The sequence below is a fragment of the Podarcis liolepis genome (assembly GCF_965112155.1).
Source record: "Podarcis liolepis genome assembly, chromosome: 10".
Lineage (NCBI taxonomy): Eukaryota > Metazoa > Chordata > Lepidosauria > Squamata > Lacertidae > Podarcis > Podarcis liolepis.
This window is the reverse complement of record NC_139562.1, coordinates 72,010,131-72,027,473: the sequence shown is the minus strand read 5'-3', so window position 1 is coordinate 72,027,473 and position 17,343 is coordinate 72,010,131. Positions and strand designations below refer to the sequence as shown.

The following is a 17,343-nucleotide window of genomic DNA, read 5'->3' as shown; positions in this document are numbered from 1 at the left end:
TGTATGCATAATGTTTCTGGGGGTGGTCTTGATCTAGAGGATGGGAATTTCAAAAGTCTTTATAAGCCCTTGCACAGCAATTTTGGGGGTCCTCTTCCTCTCCTGCGTGTGAGGGGAGCACCCTGTTGCAACAGATCAATAAAGATCAAGCTTACTAGCTGCTTTGCTTCTCAATATTCTCTGGTTGGCCTCTGTTATTTTCTCCTACCAATAGGGAACCTATGTAAGGACTCTATATGGGCTCTTGGATACCCCATAAGGGAAAAGGGCATATTTTTATTTACAACAGAGGGGAATAACTAACCCGCAAGCAACTGGGGTGGGAAGGGGGAAATGCAGCCTTGCATTATGGAAAGAAAATCTCTTGGCAGGGGATGCAGGAGCAGGCGAGACTAGAGGGACTTCTCCGAAGGGTCTACTATATAGAAAACCAAGGGAGGGGGCAGAAGGAGCTGGGGCCTGGGGGGCATGGGCGTGGCCAGGATTTTTGCTGGGGGGGGGCAGCCAAAGTGGTTGAGGTGTTTCTCAGGCGATCCTGCCCCCTCTTGGCTACACCCATGTTGGAGGGGGCCACCCTCTCTCAAAGTGCCATTCAAATGGTGCATGTGCGCCAAGTCTTGCGGTCGATTATGCAGGGTGGGGCTTACCCCCTGAGCTGATGTGCAGGTTTAGGGGCCCTGAAAGAGGCTGGTGGTTACTCCTTAGAGTCGCCATCTTTTTCAGCACAAACACACGTTTTAAGTGTGTTTTAAGCGGATTATATAAATGTGACACTAGATGGTGTGGGTGAGCTAATGAAAAATTCCATATATATTTTTAAATGTTTTTTAATAAAAGCATTTTCACAGCGTTTTATATGTGTGTGTGGATTCAGCCCTGTTTGCTCAGTTATTTCTGAGTCAAATGAGGTTTTCTCCATAGTAATAGCCCTGTCAGATACAGGTTTCTCAGAAGTAAATCTTGCAGAGATCAGTGATTCTTCCTAGCAAGTAAGTGCAGAAAGAATTAGTCTTGTGCGTTTTTTCTTGAAAGACATTTTTTGTGTGTGCTTTTAACAGTTGCATGATTTGGAAAAATTCAACAGGTGCAGAATCTCATGCTCTACTGAATGAGCTATACAGAGGTTGGCAGCATCCTTTTCACAGCCTTTCATAATACATCACCACTGATTTCAACAGAACTTCCTGAGAAATTGGAAATGTCAGAAACTGCCTTACACTAAGTCAGACCATTGGTCCAGCTAGCTCAGTGTTGCCAACACTGACTGCAAGTTTCAGGCAGAGTCCAGGGATTAAAGCTGGGACCTTTTGCAGGTAAACCATGTTCTCTACCACCAAGTTATGGTGCTGTGCGCAGCCCTGTCCTGCACACATTTACTCCAAGTGAGTGTACAAAGGCTGAAAGCTCTTGCAGCTCCATCTGTTTCTCTACTGCCAATCAGAGGGGAAACTGGGTTAGTTTGTTGCATCAAGCACCACAAAAGAATATTAAGATACTAACAAATGTATTATTGCATAAGCTTTTGTGGATTGGAGGTGGTTATGCACAAACAAGGGGAGACTGCAATGTGTGGCACCTTAAAGATTAGCACATTTAGAGGTCTAATTCTATCAACAAATGATTTGAATAGGAATAGTGACATTTTAATCACACTAGCTTACAAATGCCAGGATATATCTGCAGGATTGCCTTACCCCATGTTCACCCTCTCAACTGCTTAAACCTGCGGAACTGGTGCCATTATTGGTGTGGTGCCTCATAATGCTTATTCTTAGCATTTATTTAATTTGTATACCACCCTTCACCCCACGATCCCAGGGCAATTCACAGCAGAAAAATACAAAACGAGATCATCACTTTCCACAGTTGTAACAAAATCTCTTAATGTGGCGACACCTAAACTTTGGAACTTCCTGCCTATTGATTTCTGTACTCCTCTCAGTGTCTGCTTGAAAACATTTTTGTTTCGGAAAGCCTATCATGTAGGGGCTGATGTGCCTTGATAGTTTTCAGTGTTGGTTTTAATGACCTTTAACTGTTTTTATTGATGCTTTTAATATTTATCGTAAACGGCTTAGTGGTTTTACTGCAAACAGGCAGTATATAAATTTCGTTAAATCAATAAAATAAACATGTATGCCATCGCCAACACTGCTTTGCCAATGGCCACTGCCTCAACTTAGTGTATTTCACTGCTAATAACGCATTACTTTCATTTTCCTCTGACCTCACCGTTTACTATTCCGCTGCCATGTGTACCATACGCAGCCAAAACTCTCAAGCTACAATTTGCTAGTCTTTAAGGCGCCACAAGACTTTCCCCCTTTTTGCTTTCTCAAAATGAGAGCTGCAGCGCCTCCCCCTGTCCGACAGAGGGCGGACCACGAAACTGTTCTCGCTGCAGCAGAGACGAGACTCTCGCCTGGGTTTGGCTGTTGTTTTTCCGCTCTGGCACCGGCAGCGAGTCGGACCAAAAAGGGAACGCTTCCGAGGCGTCGCCCTGGCAACCTCGAAGCCCGCCTCCCCGCTCCCGCTCCGTCCATTGGCTGCGTCACTGGCTGCGCCCAATGAGGAGCAGAGGAAGAGGGCGCCGCCTCTGGATGCGGGGACTGGCGCGCAATGGCGGACCGCCTCACGCAGCTGCAGGATGCGGTGAACTCGGTGAGGGAGGCCGCGTTCCGCCCGGGACGGGGCCTGGGCCTTGAGCGGAACATCCCCGGGCCCTTAAAAAGGGGGGTGGGAGGAGGAGAGGGAGGGAGGGAGCCCGAGGCTGCGCGTCTTGTGATGCTGCAAGTGCCTCAGCTGATCGCGTTATTATTTTTAGGTAAAAGCCTTTCTGAAGAGCCTATTAGTTAAAACCCCTAAGCGGTGTGCAAGAACGCAGGGGTGAAGCAGTAGAAAGAGGGTCATAAAAACATTAGTAAGGTCCAAGCTTGTGAGTCAGGGAAAGAGCCTGGGCACAAAAAGGGGCTTCCTGAGATGCCTGAAGCAGCTAATGGCTGATGCTTCGTGTATTTTGTATTTGTCAATAGCTTGCAGATCAGTTTTGTAATGCGATTGGAGTCTTGCAGCAGTGTGCCCCACCCGCTTCCTTTACCAATATTCAAACGGCAATAAACAAGGATCAGCCTACTAATCCTACAGAAGGCAAGTAAACTTCCCTGTAATACTTTTCAGGGAGAGAAGAGTAAAATAATGCACTGTAATGTAAAATGGGAATCTCTTTTTAATGCTGAACTGTTCTTTACTTTTTAAAAATGTGTTACTGGTTTTATAAAAGAAACAGATGTATCAAGAACAATGAAAACCAGTAACTGTCCTTTACTTTATAATAATGATTATGTAAGTTTCTTCCTTAACAGCTTTTTAATCAATAATGAATTGGCAGGGATTATTTGTAGGATGTACAAGTGTGTGAAGCAGGTGTGGGAACCTCTTCCCCCTCCAGAGGTTGCTGAACTCCAACTCCAACATGGCCAGTGGCCAGGGATGATGGGAAGCTTATATGGTCATTGCAATGCTCACATCCCATAATATTGTTTCCTGTTCATTAATGCAATGTTTCCCAAACGTTTTTGGGCAACGGCACACCTGTTTACCGGAAAAAAATCTCGCGGCACACCACCATTAAAGCCCCGCCCCGTGACGTCAGCGCGCAGCGTCACGCCGGGAGGGACGCACAAAAGTGAAAGTTTTTTCCCTTCCCCTTGCCGGGGTGGGAGGAGGCAGCAGAGCGAGGGCGCGTTGCGGGCTCTGCGTGGCTTCAGGCGGAGCCTAGGAGCCACTTCCCAGCCTGGAGGGCAGGCTGTGCGCGGACCCCGCCACTCTCGGGGCGCGACCCAGACCCGGCTGCCTTCCACGGCCAGCAGAGGTAGGCCGCCGGCTTCTAACCCGGCGGAACTGGGGCGTCCCGGGCGCAGCGCCGCGCTCCCCGCTCCTCCCGCCCCGCCCCCTTCTCCCGGGTGCCCCCTCCCTCCTTTGTTCTCCGGAGCCCCGCCTCCCCCTCTGCCCCAGCTCGCCTATTGGCTCACGCAGCCGCCACTCAGGTGGGGGCCCGCTTTGGCCCCGCTCCCCGGCCGCCGAGAGAGAGTGGGAGCGTGCGGGGCTGGGCTGGGCGGCCGGGCGTCTCCTTCCCTGCGCTGCTTCGGCCGCGTCTGCAGCCGCCGCGGGACCAGGCGGGAGGCCAGTCATGCCCAGACACTGCCAGCCGCTCGGAAGGAGCCGTCGCTCCGCCGGGCAGCGCCTGCCTGCGCGCCCCTCGCTCCCTGCGCCGAGGATGGCGGGGGCGCCGGGCGCAAGGCAGCGCCGGGGCTGCTGGGCAAGCGGCAGGTGCTGATGCAGTTTTGGGAATTCCTGTCACAGGGAGCAAGGCAGAAGCGGATGACGGGGCACGTTCCCCGGGGGAGCGGGGCCGGAGGATTAGCCCGACTCGCCCGCCTCCCTCCCACGGCACACTAGGCAACGTCCGGCGGCACACTAGTGTGCCGCGGAACACCGGTTGGGAAACACTGCATTAATGGACTACTCACATAATAGAACCTATCCTGTGGAGGCTTTGCCATAGTAGCAGGGGCATACCTAGGGATTGGCCAGGTTATCCCATGGCACAGGCCCAAGTGGGTGCAAAAAAATGTACTTCTCCACCCTGGCTCGGAGTAGCTGTGAGCTTCCCCTGCCGTCCACTGGTAGAACACTTAAGACAACAAAAGCAAACTTCTTGAGTTTCTGGTTGGAGATGCTGATACAACTTTTTGCCAAGGGTGCATGAGAGCCCAGGTACACCTCCGCATCGAGAAGACACTCATGCAGGTTGGAGCACTTATTACTGATCTCATCTACCCCTTAAGTCTCCAGTCTCCCACAGCAAAGCTTCTCCCAAGTGTTGGGGGACCCTCTGTAATGGATGATAATAATAATTATAGTAACAATAATAATAATTAATAATTTTATTTATACCCTGTTCATCTGGCTGGGTTTCCCCAGTCACTGGGTGGCTTATAGTATAGTAAAACATCAAACATTAAAAACTTCCCAATACCTTCAGATGTCTTCTAAAAGTTATGTAGTTCTTTATCTCCTTGACATCTGAAGAGAGGGCGTTCTACAGGGTGGGTGCCACTACCAAGAAGGCCCTCCTCCTGGTTCCCTCTAACTTCGCTTCTCGCAGTGATGGAACCACCAGAAGACCCTCAGAGGAGGAGGACAGTGTCTGGGCTGAATAATGGGGGTGGAGCCGCTCCTTCAGGTATACTGGGCCAAGGCCATTTAGGGCTTTAAACGTCAGTACCAACACTTTGAATTGTGTTCGAAAACATACTGGGAGCCAGTGAAGATCCTTTCGGACCAGTGTTATATGATCCCGGCAGCCACTCCCAGTCACCAGTCTTGCTGCCGCATTCCAATATAGGCAGTGGGATTGTTGAAAATCAGGTGCCCTGCCTTGCATGAACAAAGTGCTTTCTGCTTAGGCAAAACCAACACTAGATCCAACTTATTTGCACTCTGTAAGGAAATGTGTTGTTTTAGACTTTCTGTACTCCATTCCCATGTGCTGTACAGTAAATCTTTGCAGTAGTTATTGTAAACATTTGCAGAAAATAAGTAAAAGAATAAAAATATCTGTCATTATACAGTAAATATTATTGTGCATCTTGAAATTTTATTTCTTTTAAACAACTTGATCTTCTGCAATAGTTGTAAAGATGGTGTCAATGTTGTTGCTTTTACAGAATATGCCCAGCTGTTTGCTGCATTGATTGCAAGAACTGCCAAGGATATTGACGTATTAATAGATTCCTTGCCCAGTGAAGAATCAACAGCCACATTACAAGTAAAAATGAAATTTAAATGGCTCATGCTTTGTGTAATACTGCTTTTGTTTACTATTGGATGCTAGGAATATGAAACAACCATGACTGGCACAGAGGAGTCCATAATAACCGCTAATGCTGTACACTCTAAGTGAGGGGCGGAGAACCTGTGGCCCTCCAGATGCTGCAGGACTCAAACTCCCATCATTCCTGACTATTGGCCTGACTACTGGCTGGGGCTGATGGGAGCTGAAGTCCAGCATCTGGAGAAGTGTGTTTTATCACCTCTTATGTCAATGTCAGACAGCATTTTCTTCGTTGGGGGTGGTGATCTCTGTAGGGAACCATTGACCGAAACGTGTCTTCCAGAACCCACTTCTGGAACTGCACTTCCCAGAATGATTTGTGGTGCCAAAGCCCCATTTCAGCCTGTTAGTCCAGAAGTGTACCCAGTTTTATGATACCAAACCTCTGCAGATCCAGCAGAAACACCAACTCCTGATTGATGTAGACAATGCACTTAGAGCAACCAAGGTTGTTTTTGTTCTATAACTTGGGCTATAACCATATGAAAATGGACCAAACCTGGAGTTGAGAGGCCGCTATGTTCTGGTAGCTTGCCCAAGAACTGAAGACTGCCTTAGTTCCTGCTGTGACCATTAAAAAGCTTAATCAGTCTATCTTAAATACAGTTCTTGATAACTTAGAAATTATTAGCTGTTTTTTAAAAAAACATTTTATATCTATTTTTAAACACTAAAAATGTATTTAATTCTATTTTTAATTCTATTTTGCTACATGGTTGTTTGATGCCCTGGGCTCTTTGGATAGGGAAGATAAAAATTTAAATTAAATAAGAAGTCCACTTTTGAGTGCTTGAGGGGGTGTCAGAATATAGGCAGCTGTTGCATACCAAGTCAGGCCATTGGTCCATCTAGTTTAGTATTGTCAACACAGACTGCTAGTAACACTGCAGGGTTTCAGGTGGTGGTGTTTTCTCAGCCCTGGAGGGACTTTTGGATGCAAAGCATGTGCTCTACCACGTCATTAAGAGAGTTGTCTCCAGTAAATGAAACTGTGCAGTGTTAGACTTCTCAGGTTCTGTGTTACTGAAATGCGTAATAACATGCAGTATTACAAAGTGTTATAAGACACCAGCTATTCACAGGCTAAAAATAAGAGGGTCCCAGAAATGACTCTTACCTCCTCCTCCTCCTCCTCCCCCCCCCGCAAGAGTCAATCCTCTTCAATTTTAAAGTACTAAACAGATGTGCTGTCGGCGTTTCTGTTTTTCCCAAATGTATAGGCTGCCAGTTTGCATCGCTTGGAGGAAGAGAATCACGAGGCAGCTGCACGTCTTGAAGAGGTGGTTTATCGTGGGGATATGCTTTTGGAGAAGATACAGAATGCTTTAGCTGACATTGCTCAATCACAGCTGAAGACAAGAAGTGGCAGTCATAGTCAACCTGCTCCAGATTAACCACCAGAGGTGTTGGGACTTGACCATAAAATTTGAACTTCTTGAGAAGGTGGGGAGGGGAGGACTTTTTTTAAAAAAAGTTGTACATTACTGTTGAGCCTTAATCCTGTGGAAGGATGTCTGGTGTTGTGCTTCTGGGAAAACATCTCCCTGTTGACAAGATATTCAGTCTTTCGTAAGGCATTTCACTAGCAGGAAGTAATCACAAATTGAGAGTTGCCAAACTTTCAATTTTTAATATGTTCCTTATGCCCAAAGCCCTGTGCTTTGTTTGTTAGATCAGAATGTCTGATTTCATTTGGCCGGCAACCTTGTGAAGTCATAATGAATTAAATGCCCCAGGCACGCATGTGTAATAAGGCATGCATACTGGCACACGGTGTTTTATTGCATGGAATTGTCCTTTCGACTTCCAAAGCATTCAACTTCCAAATCGCAGCTTCTGATTGCCTGCAGGAAGCTCCTACAGCCATTTGGAAGCTGCAGAAGCCCCGTTGGACTTTTGGCTTCCAAAAGAACGTTCGACAGTCGGAACAGTCACTTCTGGATTTCGGGAGCCAAAATGTCCGAGTTCTAGGGCGTTTGACAACTAAGGTACAACTGTACATGTAAAGTGTCACTAAGCCATGGTCTTTAACTTGCTCCTAATGCTTATTATTCTTTTTCTATTGACTAGCGGACTAAAGAAAATCCTCTAGCTTTTCCAGTACAGATGTGCAATGGATAGCAAGAGCTTGGTTTTTATTTCTTGTGGGAGATCTGGGTACTGTCCAGCTGTTGAACAGCTTATAGACATCTGCATGTAGCTATGGATGATCACTGTACATTGGGGTGGGAAACCTCTGGCCCTCCAGACATTGTTGGACTACAACTCCCATTAGCTGCAGCCAACATGGGCAGTGGATTATTGGAGTTGTAGTCCAGCAGGATCTGCAGGGCAATAGGTTCCACATCCCTGCTGTATGCACTGTTACGGATATAATTAGATGGTCTGCTTTGGTATGGAAGTGGAAGGAGAGAAGGTATGGGAGAATTAGAGGTTTGCATACCTGTTCTACATGGGACACAGCTTGGGCTAAATCAATTGATTCAAACAAAGGTGAGCTGTCATTTTTTATTGGAAGCTCAGTCTTGATGGTATCCAAAGTTAGACCTTAGACAATTTGCATAAATGAAGCATAGCTGAATATGACAGGTCAACACTTTAATGTCAAACATGTGCAGACAAATAAAAATTATTTTTTGTCTTAAAATAGTTTGTTTATATCTATATTGTCTGTCTCTCTCACTCACACACACAATTTTACCCTACTGCTTTTCTTTGTGTTGTAATATTAGAAACTAGCTAAATTGCCCTCATATCATCCTGATGTTTGATTAGAAATCGAACCTACTTTTAAATTTATTTTTATTCTACCATCAATTATATAAATGTAAAAATTAAAAAACAAACTGAAGTGCTTTTTACAATATTTTGTACACCAACTAATTTTTCCATGTCCTCTTAATAAGAAAACTCATAAACAGTACAAAATCAGAATTACAAATATACTAAAAGCAGATTAAAACAATAAAACTCAGAGTCTAAAAAGGACTAGGAAAACACACACACATACGTGTCAAAAGATAGAAAAGTAGTTTCCAAATGGGTCTGTGGGAAGGAAATTACATAAATGAGGTGTTTCCCTCTGATTGGCAGCAGTTTCATCTTGGGCACTATGAAGATCCTTTTCGCTGACAACACAAGACAGCATTGCCTGGGCTTTATATGCATGTTATACAGATTTTGTTGAACTATCAGACCATAATCTTTGTGCCAGATTTAATATTACTGATATTCAGGGAATAAATGGTGAGGATTCCTGAATATTTAAAACAGTTGCTTGAAGAAATGTGGATCTTCCTTCTCAGCTACTCTAGTACTGGACCGTCCCATTCACTTTGGTATTAGAAAATGAAGAATGAAATCAAGGTTCAGCGTTTGTGCTAGAAAATACTACACATGGTTGACAGCATCCATTGTTCAAGAGAATGCAAATATAGGCACTAGCACTGGTTTATATTGCCTGGGCTTTCTTGGGTGCTAATTAGTGTAAGCCCTTGTCTATGTCTCTTTCCTGGAAACAATTCCTAGGGGTCCCTGTTCATTCATCATCAGAATAGTTCTCTCAAGTCTAGTAGATAAAAAAGTTTTGCTATCTTTTCACTATGTTAACCATTTTTTTCCTCTTTCATAATTGGATACAGAATGGAATACAGGGTATAGCAGAGGATGTATACCGTTTATTTATGTCTTTTTATTTTTAAAGATTTTAGATTTCCCTGAAGTATGACCAGTTTGGATCTGAAACATGTTGGATCTATAAGCAGAACCAGGCAGACTACTAAGGAGGGCTTGGGAGAACCTGAAACTTGAATGTAAAGAACAACATGCAGCTCTTAATTCAGTTCAATGACCATCAACTCTTTTATGGTGAGGGCCTTTCTGGTGTAGATCAGTGGTGCTATTTTGCAGCCTTTAATCAAAAGGGACACAAAATACTTGCAATTCATGTGTGTCATAGCTTATCAGTGGTGTTTATCAATGGTACTTTAAAAATCAAAGTATTGTTGCATTTATCAAAATTATTTTATTTTCAATAAAGGAAATATGAAGAGGAATAGTACAATCCTGTGAACCATACAGAGAAATGCAATGATGCAGAGGGTGGTATAGGTCCATTAAAGCTGTATTTCACTGTCCAATGTATTTCTGCACAGGTGACAGGGTCATCTAGTCCAACCCCCTGCAATGCTAAAGCATCCATGACGGATGGCCACCCAACCTCTCCTTAAAAACCTCCAAGGAAGGAGAGTCCACAACCTTTCAAGGGAGTCCATTTCACTGTTGAACTGTTCTTACTGTCAGAAAATCCTTCTTGATGTTTCGTCAGAATCTCCTTTCTTGTAGCTTGAAGCCATTGGTTTGAGCCCTGCTCTCCAGAGCAAGAGAGAACCAGCTTGTTCTCTTTTCCATGTGCCAGCCCTTGAGACATTTGAAGATGGCTATTCTACCTCCTCTCAGTCTCCTCTTTTCCAGTCCAAACATACCCAGCTCCTTCAGAGCTTCCATTCATTTCAGGGCAGATGAATGAAATTATAAGACAACATTTTTTTCACCAGTATTTGTGACCTTCTTGTCTAGTCCCCTCCACTTTAGCCATTTTGAGACGACTATGATATATTTCCCCTTAAATAGATTTATGCAACTTTAAAAAATCTTCTGTCATTGGAAATCTTCCTGCACCTCTTTGGGATATATAATATACTATTTGGTGGAAACTATTATCTATATTCCATCCATAATTTGATGGAGCAAGATGTGCCTCTATATGTATCCATAGAGATATTTTAGATAAGTGGCATTCAGTTGAGTTTCCTGCATTGCAGGGGGCTGGACTTGGGGTCTCTTCCAACTCTACAATTCTATTATTCTTTGATTGAAGGGTTGTTTGAAAATGTTATTTTATACACTTTTAAGAGCTGGAAAGGGGAAGGAATGATTCTGCACATCATACTTCATCACCCAAACTTTCCCCTCTGATTTTGAAGTCAATTCTGAAATGCTGTTTCAAACCTGCTAATCCCTCAGCTCATGATTCTTGAAGATGGCAGCATCTCATACTATTAATGGAAGCTTTATGTGATCACTAAATATAATCAAATTGTTTCTAATTGTAGGGCATCTCCTACAGGCTTTTTCACTTTGTTCTATTTATTCCACTGCAAACTAAATTTTCCCAATGTTGCTTACACAGCACCAAACACTTACATTGGTCTGGGAAATCCATTAAGGTGAGATCTGCCACCACAAAGCCCCATCTGGCATTTATTTGTTCAATACCTATTAAGGTAGCTAGTGACGTGCTTCCTTGGGCTTGCCGACTCTTTCAGCCACAGATGTCCGCTGTCTAGCATTGTCTGAAATTACCTATATTTGTCTTGCTCTCAGGCTGTTGTGTCTGCAGCTGGTGTGTGTTTGCATTTCTCACAGTCTTTATCCTCCATTAAAGTCACCCCTTGTAATAGGGCAACACAGCCTCTTCTTCCTAGGCAAAACAAGCATTTATTTAACTAACCACATTTATTGACTGACTTTACAGTAACATAGTCCTTTGACCTTTTGCTATGAACTCTGTTTATTCACAGTATAGACAAAAGCACACTAATTAGCCTGGGAACAGGACATTTGTTATTCATTATTAGGAAAATAGCTCACTTTCTAAGCACTCACAAATCTGAACAGATGAACTTTCAATATTAAAAAAAAGCTTTCAGCTTTCCATCCTGGTGTTATACAGTTGATTTGACATCTTAATGGACATTATAACTGCAAGTGTTTCACAGCCATGCAGTTGCCATTGTTGCAAAATGTTACAAATCCACATACAAAATGTGTAGAGATTCTATACAAATATGCAAAATGGAACTACAATACAGCTGAAGTTTTAATAATGTAAATACTTTTATTTGACTTATCAAAAGTATATACCAACCAACAATTCAATACAATTTAACATGGCAGTTTACAGCAGTATACATAATAAAATATAAAATCAGCAAAAAAGGACTAAAGTGACTGGTTGATAAAAAATTTAAACAGTTGCATAGATCTGTTTACATCTTCAAGAGATGCCCTTTTAATTCTGAATAAAAGTCCAGAAATAGCATTGTTTGACAAGTTTAAATGTACCCAAACTATGAAGGACTTTACTTACAAACTTGCTGGCAGTGGCAATGGTTGTTATAGCTAGGAAATGGAAAAAGCAAGGTGGATATCAAATAGAAGTATAGGATAATGATCAATTAACATGTGCTATCAAAGAAGGGGGAAATGGAATATATTTGTGGAATTTGTTGAAGCCTGGTTGGGGGGGTGACTACACAGACCTAGGTGGGGGTAACCTGTCCCCTTCAAAACCATTTCAAGAAGTGTTACATTTTGGAAAGTTTGATAATTATGATAAATAATGGTCTCAGGCTCAGCGTACACATTTTTATTTGTATTATTATTTGTTAAAAGAAAGAAAGAAGATGCTCTTACCTCTTGTACTTGTAAGAGATGTGGATCCCACCCTCCACACGCTTATAAAGCCAAATCATCTGCCCTCCAATGTTTCTCTGAGGAAAATAGAGACAACCTACTCAACATCAGGAAGCTTCTCTCGCATTGGATCTCACAGCACACGGATACCTCATATTTGGCATACATTGATATTGATCACCTTGAGCCAGTGGCAACCTCTGCACCTCACCTATCTCACAGGAATGCTGTAAAGAAAAAATGTGCAAGGGAAGGGATCCACAGATAAATGGAACAAAATAAAATTTTAGTGTAGGCTGCCTTGAGTCCCTGTCAGGGGAAAAGGAAGGTGAGGAGGAGGAGGAGGAGAAGAAGAATGGAAACAGAGAATGACCAGGAACATGCCAGAGAGCCTACTCCACCCTCTTTCGTGTGTGTGTGTGTGTGTGTGTGTGTGTGTGTGTGTGTGTGTTTTGAAGATTCTCTGGAAGCTGCATTCTGCACCCACTACCCTATTTGTTGGGGTTGGTTCTGGAACATAAGAAATTGCCTTCTACCACGTCAGACCATTGATCCATCTACTACCGATGGTGTGTTGCAGATATTAAATATTGCACAGTTTGAAGCGACTGGAGGCATAAAAACTTACTCCTTTAGAAGTGAAACATTGTCCAGACCCATAGAAATATTCAAACTTTAGCTGGCAGAACTTTCTTCAACACACAAAAACATCTAAAATATGCATGCAATATCTTCTGCTATCCAACACAGGCACAGCATCTTACAAAATATGAAATAATCCAATCAGACCTATAAGCAAAGGTCTCTCTCTCTCTCCAGTCTGCTTTCCAGCCTCCAGGCTGTTTGCTCTCCCGTCAGGAGCGCCATTCAGAGAGAAAACTCCGTTTGCATCTTCACTCCCATTAAGTTTGAGAGGCAAAGACTCAAAGGCAACTCCTTTCAAAATGGAAATTGCGACCCCCATACTGTCTCGCATGATCCTAGGTTACAACCCTCAGGTTATCTACCAGAGAACAATCAGTTAATCATTAACTCAGCAGGAGCTCAGAGTCCTTTAGAAAAACTCTGGTTTTCAGCCATTTCCCATTTCCATTAATACATACACATTTTTCATTTCTGTGTGAATTAGACCATTAACATGCTGACTGAGAGTGGCACTCCAGGGTTTTGGGCGGCTCTATCTGGAGGTGCCAGGGACTGAACCTGGGTCCTCATTCTGCACTGGTGTGGAACCAGCAGGAGGGAGCCTTTTGTGAAGGCCATTTGACATAAGAACAGTACAAATAGACACACATTTGAAAATTACAGAATCGGGGGTATTCTTGATGCTACCCAGCAGACATCTTAGGAATGTATGTTACAGCAATAAGTAATAGGGGAAGCAGTCATCAGAGAATGAAGTCATTGGGCCTATTGTGTTGCCAGTCAGCTAGGATCTAAAAAGGACCACATGGTGGAAATGACTGTACTTCATCACTATATAGTGCTGCTCTTGAATCTATTGATCAACTAGCAACAGGGAAATAGTTTTGGAGGACGAAAATATTTTAACAGTTCCTGATTTCAGATTCCCTCCATCATGTTTCTGAGCCTAACAAATCCCAAGAACATCTTGAAGCAGAAGGATTTAAATTGGTTGCCATAGAAAACAAGAGCGGGGGAAGAATTCTGCATTTTAGGAGAAGGGCTCTGTCTCTGACAGTCCGACAAAGGCGGGGAGAACCAATGGAAGGTCACTAAGGGGTAAAGTTTTGTTTGCACTTTTCTGGTAATCCAATATTTATTAGAAGCAAGTGATGCATGGCTTTTTCAGCATCAAGCAAGCAGCTGGGAATTTCAGCTAAATCGTTTTTCTTCCACCAGAACTCAGCAGGTCAGATGTGGCTTAGTCTTGCAAAATACCCTGTGGCCAATATACCACAAAGCTTTAATGTAAGACTTGTCTCCTAGTAAATAAATGCAAATATTTCAATAATTCATTTTGTATGGTTCTTCGAAACTAGTGTACATTCTCAATGAGTTTTATGCCCATTTGGAGACAGCTTTCAGCGTCTAGCCCTGAAGTGTTCATTCTATCCATTTAGAGAGGGGGCCGGCCACCTTTCAGATTACATACACTTATCCTACAGCAGCATCTGTTTCATTAGCTCACTGGCTTTAAACACTGAATGTTTATTGTTATAAGCAATCAAAAATACTGTCAATCTTGCTACGTTATAACTTCCCAACCACAACATGTTTTTAAGATATATACTGTTGTTTTTGTAATTTAATCTAAAATATATCCAAGAATGGGGACAAGAAGTTTTCTGTGAATTCTTGCAACCTCAAAATCATTACAATCCCCCCTGCAATGACAGCCCATCTACCCTTTTTAATAATTGCATATTATTAAATATGCACAGAATCCTCCACTGGCACCAATGGCTGCATATTAGCAGAATACTCATCTGCAGAAAATAAGGAAGAGGGTTATTAACAAACACGCTGTAGGACAAATTTGCTCCAGGGATCTTCCCCAGAGGGAGTCAATTGCTCTGTGAGAAGAAGGAGTCAGACACCAAGACCAGGCAAAACAAAAGGTTGCTTATTCTCAAGACAGCGCTGCACGGGCAACTAACTCCCCGACTCGTGCTGCAAATAGGGAGAGCCCCGTCCTGTTCACATCAAAGGTACTTTATACCACACATGCTTCCAAACTTTAAGCAGCACTGTTAAACTTGCTTAGCTTAGTAATGAGACAGAGCCGAGAGGGAAACAGTGCTGCTCCAGTTCACCAGATGAAAATTATCACATTAATTAACCGCAGTGCTTGAGAAATGAAGCAAAAGGGACAAAAGGCAAAGCTGAAGAATACAAGCAATATGTAAAATGTTAGCGGCAGCAGGCACCAGGAATAGCTCTATAAAGGGCTTCATGCTTTCCCAGCTACTGCAGTAATTATTTGTGCAAGTATTATTTATTTAGCCGGCCAGTCAAAGCCGTTTCCCGGGTGTGGCTGCTGTCACATGCTGGCAGCTTCTAGGAGCCACAGGTGAGAGCTTAGGGCAGGGCAGGGACATACTACCCCAGTAGAAGCACAACATGTCCCCCACCAGACCTGTCCCACACTACCCCTCCGCTAACACCCCAGACCCTAGTTTGCATTCTGTTTTTAATAGTGGCCTGCAAGATGCAGGATCCATTCCATTTAAAGAATAGGAAAAAAAAGAAAGTCTATATTTCACCAGGTAAGGTTCATAGGTTGTAAATCATAGTTGCTTTTGCTTAGAAGTAAAACCCCATTGAAATCAGTGGGCTTCACCTATTTGAATAGATGTAGAAAAAATAATTGCCCTCTGCAAGTTTGCCAAAGTCCAAGTACCACCAAAGGCCTTTTTATCCTCCTTGTGGCAAGGCAGTTATGACCACATAACACACATCCAATGGCCCACTGGAATTAAAGTTGCAGAAGCTTAGTAGTGGAAAGGAGGCTGTCTTTCAGAGAAGGGTGTCCACCATTACTGAGGTTTTCTTTGCAGAGCCCTTGGTTGTTCCAAGAAGCCTCGGCATTGGGGATGGGGATGAACGCAGGAAAACAATAGAATAAAAACATTTAATAGCACTGAGAACATCTAAAAACTTTCAACAGCAGTCACCCATCCCCAAATCTAATACAGGTAACTCATTTTACTTGTGTATATTCAGCTTAATGTGCTTGGCTTGGCAAAATTTTTTTGAAGGGAGTGGGCACCCAGAAAAAAAGACTCTGGCAATCCCACTCACCATTGAACACAATGTGTTTTGACTACAGGTAATTTTGGCTTTAAACGCTATCTCCAGAATGTGACCCCACATAAGCTGAGAGTTGCATGTAATCTGGAAGTGTATCTTGCAGCTTGGGTGAACATGAATGTTTTTAAATCCCTTCTTAGTGTTATTCATAAAGCAGACGGATGCCACCTCACCAGATGTCAGGGATCAGTTGGACACTAATGAGTGGAGACTGGGAGAAGTGGGGTTGAAAAAAGGGATCAGTGATCTGGGGGAATCTGTAACCTCCAGGAGACAAGCGTCAGGCAGAAGAATTGGAAAGTCAAGAACAGGTGCAGGAGGGAGATATAGGAGACATATAGCAGGGGTCGGCAAGGTTACCTCGCCTGGGCCGGTTCCCTCCAGTGGAGATTCCTCTGTGGGCCAGATTGCACGCGTGCCTGCGATTTCCGGCTTCTGCATCGGTGCAGACGCGATATTCGGCGCCTACATCTGCGCAGACATGATTTTCGGTGCCACGGACGTGAGTCCCCACACTGCCCCGGTTTAGCGCAGCATGCAGGGACTCGCAGAGCAGGCGGCTCGGTTTGGAGGTGGCTCATGGGCCAGTTAAATGACCCCTGTGGGCCGCTTGTGGCCCATGGACCTTAGATTGCTGACCCCAGGCATAGTCAAGGGCTTCCCCACCTCCTTCTCCTGCCCCCTCCTCTCCTGCTCCACAGTCTCCCAGGACCAGAGGAGGATTGAAGAGGGTGGAGCAGTAGCAAGTTGCACACAGGTGGAGTCTTTGCCTGCTTGCGCACAGCTCAGGTGGAAAAGATACATAACCCGAGGTCAGGATGAGGCCTCTCTCTTGTGGCAACTGCTTCATTGGGTGCACACCTAGGAGTAGCTGAGAGACATAGGACAGATGGACATGCCTTTCCCTAACTTGTAAGTGTACTTTCGACAATAAAGAGTTAATTCCTCACACTGGACATTCCTTGCCTGACAGTGCCGTGACACCAGGGAGGGCAATCCAAAACGGGGTAACTGCCACTGAGAATGCCCTATCATGGATCGGCACCAACCGGGCCTCCCTTGCCAATTGTGGAGCCGAAGATGGTTGATATTGAGAGAAGTGCTCCTTTGGGTACTTGGATCACAAGCCAATATGATGGGCTGATTCTGGGCCTGGGTTCTGGGAATGAAGGAGCCACAGAGGTCTGTGTCAAGAA

General features: G+C 44.0%; 1 protein-coding gene and 1 long non-coding RNA gene across 2 annotated transcripts; one reads left to right on the top strand and one right to left on the bottom strand.

Annotated features, from left to right (window-relative positions):
* The first annotated feature begins 2,498 nt into the window (after positions 1-2,498).
* Positions 2,499-8,543, top strand: MED21 (mediator complex subunit 21). Its single transcript, XM_083464123.1, has 4 exons — positions 2,499-2,661; positions 3,033-3,147; positions 5,730-5,830; positions 7,117-8,543. The coding sequence occupies exons 1-4, from the start codon at positions 2,620-2,622 to the stop codon at positions 7,288-7,290; spliced, it is 432 nt and encodes a 143-aa protein (XP_083320249.1). The 5' UTR covers positions 2,499-2,619; the 3' UTR covers positions 7,291-8,543.
* A 1,371-nt stretch (positions 8,544-9,914) lies between these two features.
* On the bottom strand, positions 9,915-12,779 carry LOC310688056. The gene is made up of 2 exons (XR_014516749.1): positions 12,374-12,779; positions 9,915-11,378 (listed from the first exon to the last, which is right to left on the bottom strand). It is a non-coding gene; the product is annotated as an uncharacterized lncRNA (long non-coding RNA).
* Positions 12,780-17,343: the final 4,564 nt, after the last annotated feature.